At 38.0% G+C, this 12,132-nt stretch overlaps 1 protein-coding gene across 1 annotated transcript in view; it reads right to left on the bottom strand.

Annotated features, from left to right (window-relative positions):
• The window catches only part of pde6a (phosphodiesterase 6A, cGMP-specific, rod, alpha), a 78,242-nt gene extending 66,624 nt beyond the window's left edge, over window positions 1-11,618 (bottom strand). The window contains exons 1-3 of the mRNA XM_084719827.1: window positions 11,477-11,618; window positions 9,098-9,428; window positions 7,640-7,781 (exon numbers count right to left, since the gene is read on the bottom strand). Coding sequence (XP_084575953.1) covers window positions 7,640-7,781; window positions 9,098-9,426 — 471 coding nt within the window. The 5' untranslated portion in view covers window positions 9,427-9,428; window positions 11,477-11,618. The remainder of the gene's footprint in view (window positions 1-7,639; window positions 7,782-9,097; window positions 9,429-11,476) is intronic.
• Window positions 11,619-12,132: the final 514 nt, after the last annotated feature.

Raw genomic sequence — 12,132 nt, 5'->3', positions numbered from 1 at the left:
GGTAACACAATGACGAAATTCACAATATCAAATTATTTACAAACACAACTCTTTCACATGCTGTGTTGTAATGTTTTCTTACCTGTCCAACAGGAAGAAAGCCACATGTGCATGGTTTTGGAGCTTCAAAACAGAGCAAAGCTTCCTCCATGACTCGAATGCACCACCAATGTTTACTCTACTCTTCGCATGTTATCAGTTCAATTCCCGTTTGGCTAGATGGGCTTCAGTGGATATTACCCTCTTCTTTTTGGGCTTACGGGAAGTCTGTGCTGCAGTTTGTGCTGTGAAGGCTGCCGGTCACTTGCTACCGGATGCCATTTCTCTGTCATTGTGATGCTCTGTTGCCGCTGCATTGGAGCTAATTGAATGGAGGCGTCTGTAAATGCATCTGAGACCACAAAAACTTCTGTGATCTCCACGTCTCTGTCATCATAGGACGTAGTAGTACACCCCTTTGTTGTCCCGGTGGTTGGTCCCAGCCTCGTGATGCTCACTGGGAGCTCCCAGTCCAGTCATCCAGGTTAATGGAGCCCTGTGGCTATATATATACTATATGGCTGTAGGGAAGAGTGTTAATGCTTATACTGCAACAAGTTCTTTTGCTGCCTATTTACACAAGAAACATGTAAATATGTGGAAGCAAACAGCATGTCATGGTTTTGGGATTTCTGTTGGTTAATTCCTGTTTTATTTTGTAGTACTGAGGGGTGTACTACGAAGCAAGCTCAACACAGCCAGGCTTTCTCTGCATGATCTGGATCGACAAAGCCTAAAACCGCAATCAGAGATAACGGGTATCACGATGGTGGTTATCAACTCACTTTGTTAATCCAGGTTTCATCTTCAGACTCTGTGCGCGCTCACATGAAAGGGGCGTTTGTTGCATTATTTGCCTCTTCGCGAGCCACTTACTTAAGTCAAAATCATCAAGTTGTTATAATTATGAGCTGTGGAAAATATACAAAATACATTACGGCAAAAAGCAACACTGCATATAAAGCAGTAGAAGAAGAATGCTGTTAGAAAATGACTGATCGACTAAATGTGGTCTTAATGCTGCCGTTTATTCTAACATGAAAACTGCACATTAAACAATAAAACTCCATACAGCAGATTCAAACATGATGAAGTCTGTCTGACACTGTCCTATGATGACAGAGATGTGGAGATCACTGAAGTTTTCGACCAAACCAACGTAAAATGAGTGTAACTGATTTAAGATTGGCTGTGATAAATGATGATGAATTTTCTAATCAGTGATCTGAGCTGCAAAATCACAGAGACAAAACAGATAACAGTAAAAAGTATTCAAAGTATCTGTAGTTGCTTCATCATTATTTTAGTGTGTGGATGATATACCATGTCAATTTAAAGTGTTAATATGATCTGGAGCAAACGGGAAAAATGACTCTGCATCACCAAACAGAGGTTACCATGACAGCGCAATACATACAGTTTGTGCTGCTGTTACAATTTTACATTATATGGATTTGTTTGGTGATATAACGAACATACAGCTCAACAACTTTTCATTTTTAATGTCTTTCCTCAGTTTAAAAGCTATATCGCTCATAAACAACCTTGTTAGGACAATAATTAGTTAAAGAACAGCACGTTTTACAGACGATTTAATCTGAATCTGAACATAACCTGCTCCTTAACAGGTTATGAGTTTAGTATAAGTTACCATGGTGATCCATCCAGGTTAAAAGAGAGCCACCTTCGTAACACTGAAAATCCTGGCTTTAGACTCAACATAGCTCCCATTAATCTCGCTTCGTAGTACACCCCTCTGGTAAGCCTTCTTGTTGGACCTGACTCTTGTTTTCTTGGATTGTTTTTGTGTTTTGCCTTTTTGTGGATTCTTTTGTTTTTCTTTGGCCACTGGTTTTGACGAGGGTTGGGAACGATAAACCGATATGACCAGATATCCGGTTTTACAGGCGAGAGATACGGCTGTATCGTTAGCAGACTCTGCAATCGATAGTAATCAGCCACAAATCCTTAGATGAATCGATTGTAGAGCTGTGGATCGCTATCGCGAGACTAGGAGTCGGTTGCCTGAGGCTTTACAGTTTTCATCTCTAAAATAATGCGAGAGCTGACGACTGGCATGACCGGTAACATTATCTTCACAACCCAACTGGACACCCGCTCACAAAACAAGTGCTCCCTCCTCCCTCTCCTCATTTGCTCTTAACAGATGGCGCTGAAAACAGCGACAGAAGTGACATTGTACCGTGTCGCACCACCAAACTTTAATAACGCTCAAGTGTAGACTAAGTTTGTGTTTTATAAGAAAGATGAGAAACGTTGCTGCAGATCATTTATGTAAAACGTGTCTGACAGCAGAGAACAGAGACACGAGTCTGACCCACAGAGACGTCATGTCACTGTGAGAGCAGGTAACACTTCACTGTTCCTCCACACTGATCCAAACCCAGGGGTGGAAGTAATTAATTACAAATGGTCTACTCAAATTACTGTAATTAAGTAGTTTGTTGGGGTACTTGTACTTTTATGAGTACATTTTCAAGTCTGTACTTTTACTTGTACTTAAGTATTCATTATGCCATGTAATCTAATTAGTTACTTTTAAAATCATAGTTGAGTACTGAGTACAATTTGAATTAATATCCAGACCTTTTATCTACATTTTAGTAGCCAATAAAGTGATTTGGTAGCAAAAAAGCCAATGAAAACCAGGACATATGGACAAAAAACAAAACAAAACAAAAAAAAGTATATTTAATGACTGATATTTGATTAATACTGATAATTGATTTTTCATTAAGAATTTAACCAGTTAAAAATGTATTCATGGATATTTAATCAATAGTTGTGGCAGTAACTGCACCTCATCTAGCTTTGTTTTGTCTGCTGGAGACATTTGCTGAATAAGGAAATAAAAACTGGAAATGAGAGAAAAAAAAAAGACAAAAAACAAACAAACAAACAAAAAAAATGAGCCAATCAAAATGAGGGGAAAAACACTTATTTTGTATCAAATCAATTATTAATGATTATAACTATTGGTAAAGCAAAACACAGAAAATTTAGAGCCCTAGTCTGGAGAGGTGAAGATGACATCATCGGTTAAAAGTAACTAATACTTTGACAAATACTTTGTATTTTTACTTAAGTATTTTTCTAACACTAGTACTTTTACTTGTAATTGAGTAATATTTTAGCAATGTAATAGTACTTGTACTTGAGTACAGATTTTCAGTACAAAACACACCACAACACTCTTCATATGAAACAGAGCAGCAGATCATCTTGCTGCAAAAATACTGATATTTTAAACAGTTTCTCATTTATCTCATCTCATTTACACATGAGACTCATAATAAGATATAAACACCACTGTAATGTCTCCTTCTCTCTGTCTCTACTGTTAATATATTTAGTAAAACTATCAGGATTTTTTGACACTAACAGCACTCTACAAATGTAGCATTAGTTGAATCAAAATGTAAAGACTGCGCATCACATTGTCTTGTATTGCATCGTATTGTATCGTATCGTGACAGAGCTGAATCGTATCGAACCGAATCGTTGGCCACTTAAAGATTTATAAAATATACTGTATCGTTGAACATGTATCGAGATACGTATCGAATCGTCTCAGTCAGTGAGATTCCCACCCCTAGTTTTGACCCTCCTGTGTTTTTGTAAGTTTTTGTACCTTTGTTGTGTGTATACATTTGAACTGATTTTGTTTTGTGATCTGCATTTTTGGGTCAGCTACACAGCACTCTGCTTTCTGTTTCATGCTCCTCTCATCGGGCAGGTGCCTCAGATCAATCCACAGTTACACAAATAGATTGATAACAGCTGCTGCCATTGTTGGAACATGTGTGAGTGAGCATGTGCTAATAATTGTCTATTTAATCAATTTTCAGAAGAACAATTTATTGACTATCATAATATGTATGTTATATCAACTAATTCAGATTATATAGATGTGATATGTCAGGCTTAACAGAGTTAAAGGCCCAGCAAGGCAGGCATGGCAAATTAGCTTCATCACTAAATACTGTTGTGTGTGTCATTATTTTATGCTACATACTTGCCCCTGTATAAATAAACTTTTTTTTTTAAGTCAATCATCCCTTGTGTGTCTGAAGTTGTTGTTTTTCTGATACGTAGCAGTAGAGCAGGAAATGAAGTGAAAAATCTTGGATCAGTGCACACACAGTAGCTGATTCAACTGCAGCCTTACGCAGCTTAAACATGAACCTGCTGCAAAGATCTGGGCAGTCTTGACAGCTTGTTATTGGATGACCTTTGACCCCCTAAAGCCCAGAGAAGTCTTCATCCTGCTTGTTATTAGCTCAAGCTTTGCCTTGACCTTTGCCCAGCAGCTCTACACTTTATAAGCATAACCTGAGCTGTGCTGTACTGTACTGTTATATTTTGATAAATGGGAAAAAAAATACAAATTATATATTTATAACTCTGGGGTTTTCTTTGAAAAGATTGTTTCAGTTTTTAACTTAACTTGCACCTCATTACTTAACTGCCCAGTGGTCCCTAAATGTTTTTCTGGCATGCCCCCCTTCAGAAGAGGACTCAAGTTGAATTTTAATAAAACAAAGGTCAGCATGATAGCATCAGCAAACTCTTGGTTGTTTATTTCTCCTACGTAGATCATATTCATTTAACTTTGTCTCACTCTGTATTTCTCATCTGGTCATCCACACCTGACCCTGCAGTGGCTCTACACCCCCCCTAGGGGAGCCATACTACTACTACTACTACTACTACTACTACTACTACTACAACTAATAATAATAATAATAATGATAATAATAATAATAATAATAACAACTTATTATTATTATTGTTATTATAATAATAATAATAATAATTATTATTATCATCATCTTACCTTTCTTTCATTTTCTTTTTTATTGTTTCCCTGTATATAGCTCTATTATCATTTTATTTTGCTATATTGATATTCTGTTACTTTGTCCTGTATATATATATACATGCAATATATACAGGCAATCTCATTTTTCTGCTGTTGTACTCGTCAAAAATGCATGTGACAAATAAATGCCTTTGATTGTGACTATTGAACAAGGGGTAAAAAGAGATTAAACGATTTTATATCTATACATCAATTTGTTAATACCCATAGTAAACTGAGCAGTGAAATAAGAAACTGCAAGTGCACAATATTGAATGTTTAAAAAATAACAAATACTTAAACATTATCCAAATAAATAAATACAATAATTTAATATAAAGTCTGCAAACAGACTCAGCTAATTTGCTTTGTGGATTAGGACACAAGTGGATTTCCTGCTCCACTAAAGAAAAAAATGGAAACAATAGAGCGTAACAGAATAGATTAAAGGTGTGTTATAGTGCTGAGTCTGTGAAAAAGGCTCAGGGCCTGTGTGACCTCTGGGAGTAATCTGGGATCGCTCTAATTCAGGACAGATTAACCGGCTTCATCTGCAGCCTCCCCCACTGACACGCCACGTTCCTCTCATGCACACAAGTAGTTTAGTAACTACATCTCAAATAACAGTTACTACTCTGTAAATTATGTGATAATTAAATTCACTTTGAAGGAGGCATAGATAGAACACAGGGGAATGAAGCCAGCTGTTGTTTACTATATAATCCCAGTGACATATAATCCCCAAATTCCACCTACAAGAATCCTGACTGGTTGACTGGCCTGCACTGGATTGGACTGGGATGGAAATAGAGCACAGAGCTGCAGTGATTCCCTGTCTCTACATTACTATGAAAGGCCATCCTCAATGCATTAGCATCATAAAGCCAACCAATTATATAGAAACATTAGCTGTTCCTTTGCTGCGACTGGGGAGACGAGGCTTGGAGGCTTTGATATCGTTCCAGTTGCCACATTTCCCATCATGCTTTCATCTGTTTGTGTGAGGCTGCGGCAGCGTGACAGACAGAGGTTTAGAACACTGTGATGATGTTTGTTCTGTGGATGCTCACACTGAAGATGCAACCGGCCGACCGGGCAGCAGAACCAAACAGAGAACAATCAGCCTGGGTGTGTTTTGTTCATACAGCAGCAGCTGAGGTTTCTAATCTCCCATGAAAGGACGTGATTGAACTGATACAGAGGAAAGCTTGTAATCCATCAGTTATGTGGAGTGGGATGCTGCCTTATTAACTGTAAATGTCACAGTCACAGTTTGTGCAGGAAGGAGGGGGTGTTACTGAAGTTGGTGCATCTGCATGACAAACTTAAAATGTACATGGGGATACTGTGAGCTTGCCAGCCATTTTCAAATGTCAAATGTATTGGCTGTAATGAGATTGAGCTGGCTTTGGTTGGAGGGATTTAGAGTAAGGGACACTGTGGTGTCCTGTCGCCATCTGGTGGTCAAACAGAGGCAGAGCAACAACGGATTTGGGTATTTTCTGAGCAATAAGCAACATTTGTAATTCAATGTTTTGCCTTGCTTTTGCCTGTTTTTTTTAAGTGATTTTTACTTTCATTTTTTTTCCTCTCTGGCCATGGATCTGTGCTGTTCAATTACATGACCAATCAGGTTTAGAATTGTGGAAGGATTTTGTGGAAATCAACAGGTAGAACTGACATTTTCAGATATGAGGGCTCATTTGCAAAAGCATACATCTCAGTTTTTATTTATTTATCTAAATCATGTTTTTTAGGCGCACTCATGGAATATAAATAAAATGGGTGTTGAGTTGTTTCATAAGATATCTCAACTTTGTATATATTTTCATAAACTTTCCATGAATTATACTGTTTATTGTGCACTCAGGAGGATATGAATTAGGACTGCACCTAGGAATTGGTGGTGAAAAATGTCAGTCAATGTTTCCCATAACTCAAAGTGATGTCCTCAAACGTCTTGTTTTGCCAACAGCATAAAGATATTCAGTTTACTGTCATAGAGGACTAAAGAAAGCAAAATATTCACATTTAAGATGCTGAAATCGGAGAATTTTTTGTTTTTTTTCTTTAAAAAAATACCAGTAAAAAATACCATATAGCAATCAATCAATTATCAAAATAGTTGGCAATTAATAATCGATTATTCAATTAATCATGACAGATCTAATATCAGTCAAACTGGCGTTGGTTTGTTCATTTTAAAAATGTTGTTTATCTGTTTTTGCAAATATACTCATTTATGCACCCATTTGGACCAGATAAAAGTAAACTTCAGACTAATGAAGATATGATCATGTAGACACAACCAACGAAGGCTTGTTTGTTTCTTGGCTTTGTTTTTCTAGATGCTATTGTGGATGTTATTGTATTTAATGTTTATAATATATGGAAAAGGAAGTCTAAGTGAGGGATAAAAAGAACTGGTAGAAATATGTTTGCCGCAATTCACTATTTATGTGTCTAATAAATAAATATTTATGTAGCACCTCTGAAAACAAGGTTACAAAGTGCTTTATAGCAAAAACAAAATCAAAAAAAGTCAAAAATATAAGATAAATTAATTTAAATAATTACAGCAAATGCCATCAGAAAAGAAAAAGTCATGAGATAAAAGTGACTTTTACTGTCCCTCTCACATCAAAACAATGACAAAAGAAGTACCAAGTTACTCATGAAGATTAAACACAGAAACAAACAATAGTCATGTATATCTACCTCAGTCACATCAGGAATATTGACCATCTTCTTGCTGGACGCCACATGGCCCACAATGCCGATATCCAGCGGGTACACAATCTCACTGTCAGGCTGCACCAGGCATTCATCAAATGATGCATCTTTATGGACATTAAATAACCTGGAGGTAAAGATTAAGAAGAATATTAGGACATGTCCTGCAACTACAGCAGGTTGATTTTTTTTTTACATTTTTAATTCAAACAGTTCAGGACAAAACTCAGTAACATAAGAGATTAGTGAGCCTTTGAGTGAGGTGAATACATTGCAAACGCAGCCAAGTTGAGGCATTAAAGGACCAGTGTGTAATATTTAAGTGGCTCAAAATGGCAGAATATAGCAGGATTGGAATAAAATATTCATAAGTAGGGTTGTATCCAAACTCTATACTTTTAAAAGTACCAACAGAATTCCATCAGTACTACCAAGTACCGTATTTGATGAATTGGTGCCAAGTTTTGATACCCGGGAGCAAATGTGGCTTACAGAGAGAGAGTGAGAGCAGCTCGATCAGTTACAGAGCAGAGTGAGACAGTCAGGGAAATACCAGGCCAGAAACGGTCACAAGTGTGGTTAAACTTCAACACAGAAAACACTTTCTGTAATGTTTATAATGTGAATTGCAAAGCTGGCAAAGGAAACACATATAACCAAACACAAAACACAGTATACTGTTTTCATAGCCTGAAGACCAAATCCCCCACAGCAGAACCAGCTAATGTGAGCACATGCAATCATTGCCTAAACAGTGTAACTCAACCCTCCATCCACAACAAAACTTGTGAATGGAGTGAAGGATCAACAACTTCATCGACATCCTTTGTGCAACAGTGTTGCCCTGAGGCATGTTAAGTCTGAAAATGGTGTACCCCACTTTGCTTTGGTTTCCTGGTTGAACGGGATGTTTCCTCAGAATGGCAGGCAAAACGTGCTTTGAGATACATTTTCTCTCGTTTGGTGGGTGTGGCACAGTTGTTACCCAAATAGCAGAGTCGTGTATATAAACTCCGCCGTACTGAAAAGGTGTTGTGGTACAAGCTCACTGCTAGTTCCACTTAATCCTACACACTGGTCCTTTAATATAAAGAGTAACAAAAGCAGCAATATCTCTTTATTCAATAAAGCAGCAAATGTGAGTGTCTGGACCTGTACTAGCCCTGTGCTGCTGAAAAACTGTAAATCTGTGTTCATTCACTCAGTATGATTCTGTGAAAATTTGGCTGAAAATGATTCCAAAGTATTTAGTTTCCCAAGCCTGTTTGTTTCTGTGGGACTATCATGCAAATATGTGTGCAGTCATATATTCCTTTCACAGCACAGAAATCTTTATATTTGTGACACCAATAAATAATCTCTGTTTAGTGATCACATTCCTTGTTCATTATTAAAACTGAAAGAACGTAACTTCTTAAACTTTAAAAAAAAATCTCCAGTAACCTGGTTGCCAGCTCGGCCACTCCATTCCTCTGACGGTACATGAAGAGGCTCATACGGTCGGCCCTCATCATGAAGCTGAGATGTCTCATGAGGTTGAAGACAGACTTCTCCATGTTCAGGTTATCCTGGATGTCCCGCATCAAGTCGAAGAGGACCTCGCTCTCCTCCACCATTGTCAGGTCATGGAACTTGCTGACGTCCACCGCCGCCTTCCGGTTGTTGTCCAGCAGGTCTGAGATAACCTTAGGCCGAAAATTGATGTCGTAGTACTGCTTGGCGAACTGCGGATTGGCATCCAGGAACTGTTCGGCTGCTGCTGCGTCCACCATGGCTGCTGGTGACAAGGAACAATTTGAAACAGATGGCAGTAATACTTGGGGCTAGATGGTTAGCAATTCAAACCCAAACTAGGAAAAGACCGGTTGGGCAAGTGTCTGCTAAACACAGTCTTTCATTACTTAGGATCACTTGGGGACTAAACAAATCTACAAAAAGGAAAATAAAATGGATGCAAGTCCAATATTCAGTTTGGTTTCTAGTTTGGTTTGGAACAACTTACTAAAAATATTGCAGATTTGTGGACCACTAAAGCCTCCACTTTCTTTAGCTGGTTGCTAACTTTAGCGGCATTTTCACTCAAAGCATCCAAAACTTTTAGTTCCTTGAAAAGGAACAGCCTAAAGACCTGCAAAAACTAAGCAAATTAATCCACTGACAGCTGTTTTTACACTACATTTTTGTGGTTGTATAACAAAATTGATGACATATAGTGTCGACCCATTTGTCACTGTCTTGTATAACCCCATGTTGATGTGTCAAGCACAATGAATAAAGAAACTGGCTTGTAGCTGCAATTGTACAAAAAATTGTGCTGCTAGAGCTCGATCTGAAATGTTCAGTGATTCAACACCAACTCCCAATTTTCTGTAGTTTTGCAAAGTATTACCCCCCAAGCAGGGACTTATTGGCTGGTAAAACACTCCCCAAAACATAATGTTCCCTGGTCCCTGCAATGGATGTGCTGAGTGATGAGTGCTGAGACTGAGCAGCTAATGTGCTGTATAACCAAAACAATAACCTGAAAGATGCTTTGAAAGTTTGTCTATATAAGTGAGCTATTTCTCATAACAGGCAGATGTATTAGTGTGTATGTAGTTCATATAGCATTTTATTCAACCATTTCACATGAACCTTGATAACTTGTGATTTCATAGAAGATGAGAACTGGTTATTATCCGTTTCTTGTCAATCTGATATACTTTTGTCTTGAAAAACTACATCAGAGTTTAACAGTAGCAGTTGCCAGATTGCTATCAGCAACCATTTTGAGAAATTTGCTACCAGTTGTTAGCCTTTAGTTGCCATCAGAGGTAGGCTGGCTGTGTTCAATACATACAAAGTAGTGAAAGCAAACAGCAAAAGATGCACCACAAAATAAAGAAAATTTAAATGTTTGTTACGATAGTGACATTTAAATGTTGCTCTTATAGTCGCACATGTGACTTTAGGGTGAAAAGTTAAATCATCAACATCGCACATGAATGTGCAAATTGATTCAACTGATAAAGAGCCTATCCCAGCTGACATTTGGGCAAGAGGTGGACAAGTCACCAGTTCATAGCAGGGCTGACATAAAGAGACAAAGAACCACTCACACTCACATTCATACCCACGGGTAATTTAGAGATATCAATTAACCTATTATACTGCATGTCTGTGGACTGTGGGAAGAAGCTGGAGTACCCAGAAAGAACCCATGACATGAGACATGAGAACATGCAAATGACAGTGCTAACCACTGTTCCACCATGCAACCACCAAGGTTAAGGTACATCCTGCAAAATCACCAGTTACTGTAATAAAGCCTTTAAACCTTCTTTTCCATCACATCTTCATGAAAAAGCTTACTATGATTGCATAGTATCTTAATTATTCAAAATATGACTTAAATGGCAACCATATCTTCAGTTTGAGCAACAAAAAGATGATGCCTGGCAATCACTTTTAAAGTCAGTGTTGAGCCCTGTACACAACACCATTTAATAAAGAGCTTGTCCTTAACATATACTGTAGCTTTCATAGCTCCATCAGCATTTCCCTCATCATACATGAGCATTTTAAGACTGTAAAATATTGTTTTATCTGTTGCTCAATATCTATGCTTTTGACTCTATTTGACCTTATTATAATTACAATATGGCCAACATTTTACTTGTAATAAATGTGGGTGCATTTTTGTTGAACTACTACTGTGATTATCAATCCCCTCTGGACCCTGTCCAAATTACACCCCATATAAATTAATACATTTATGATAACAAAATGTACAACTAATATCACAGATCCAATACATTAGTTTTATAAAACAAGCCGTCCTACCTGTTTAAGTCCTTGTATTGTCTCCAGCAAAGTGTATATAATCCCTCTGTCCTACTACCCAACTCTGCAGGTGTCTGTGAAAAGAAAAGGGATTACCAGGATGGTTTTAAGTGGTCATGTGTGGACATAAGCCTGTATCCAATTACAACACAGGGATTACGACACCCTCCAATGTTTAATGACACAACCTGGGATTGATTTATCTGTCTCACTATAAGACACCCTCAGCAGTTCTGGGTTCTTCTGCAGTGTTAAGAAAGCCAGTCCTCATGGCTTATAGCCTATTGAACTGAAACACTAATCATCGGCAATATATCAGTCACAAGTGCGCATATTTTTCTAACAGGTACCTCAACGCAAAATCCACCCCAAGTTTCAGTCCCATTGGCGAGGTCAATGTCAAAATAAATGCAGGTCCAGTCCTGTGTCTGGTAATTAGGGTAACTAGGAAGGTGAGTGGGCAAAACACTAGGGTAGTAAAGTACTCACCAATGAAGGTTTACCCCTGACCGTCACTCAAGAAATCAAGTTGTCCCTGATGGCCCCAGTAAGTGATTACATTCAGAGAATCCAGAGAAATCTCTACATGTAAGAGGAAAAGCTGAAAACCAACATTGAATGTCTGTGACATTTGACCCCTCAGGCAGCACTGCATT

This window comes from Lutjanus erythropterus, chromosome 5, assembly GCF_056507025.1.
Source record: "Lutjanus erythropterus isolate fLutEry1 chromosome 5, fLutEry1.hap2, whole genome shotgun sequence".
Taxonomy (NCBI): domain Eukaryota; kingdom Metazoa; phylum Chordata; class Actinopteri; order Lutjaniformes; family Lutjanidae; genus Lutjanus; species Lutjanus erythropterus.
This window is presented reverse-complemented; position numbering and strand designations above follow the sequence as displayed.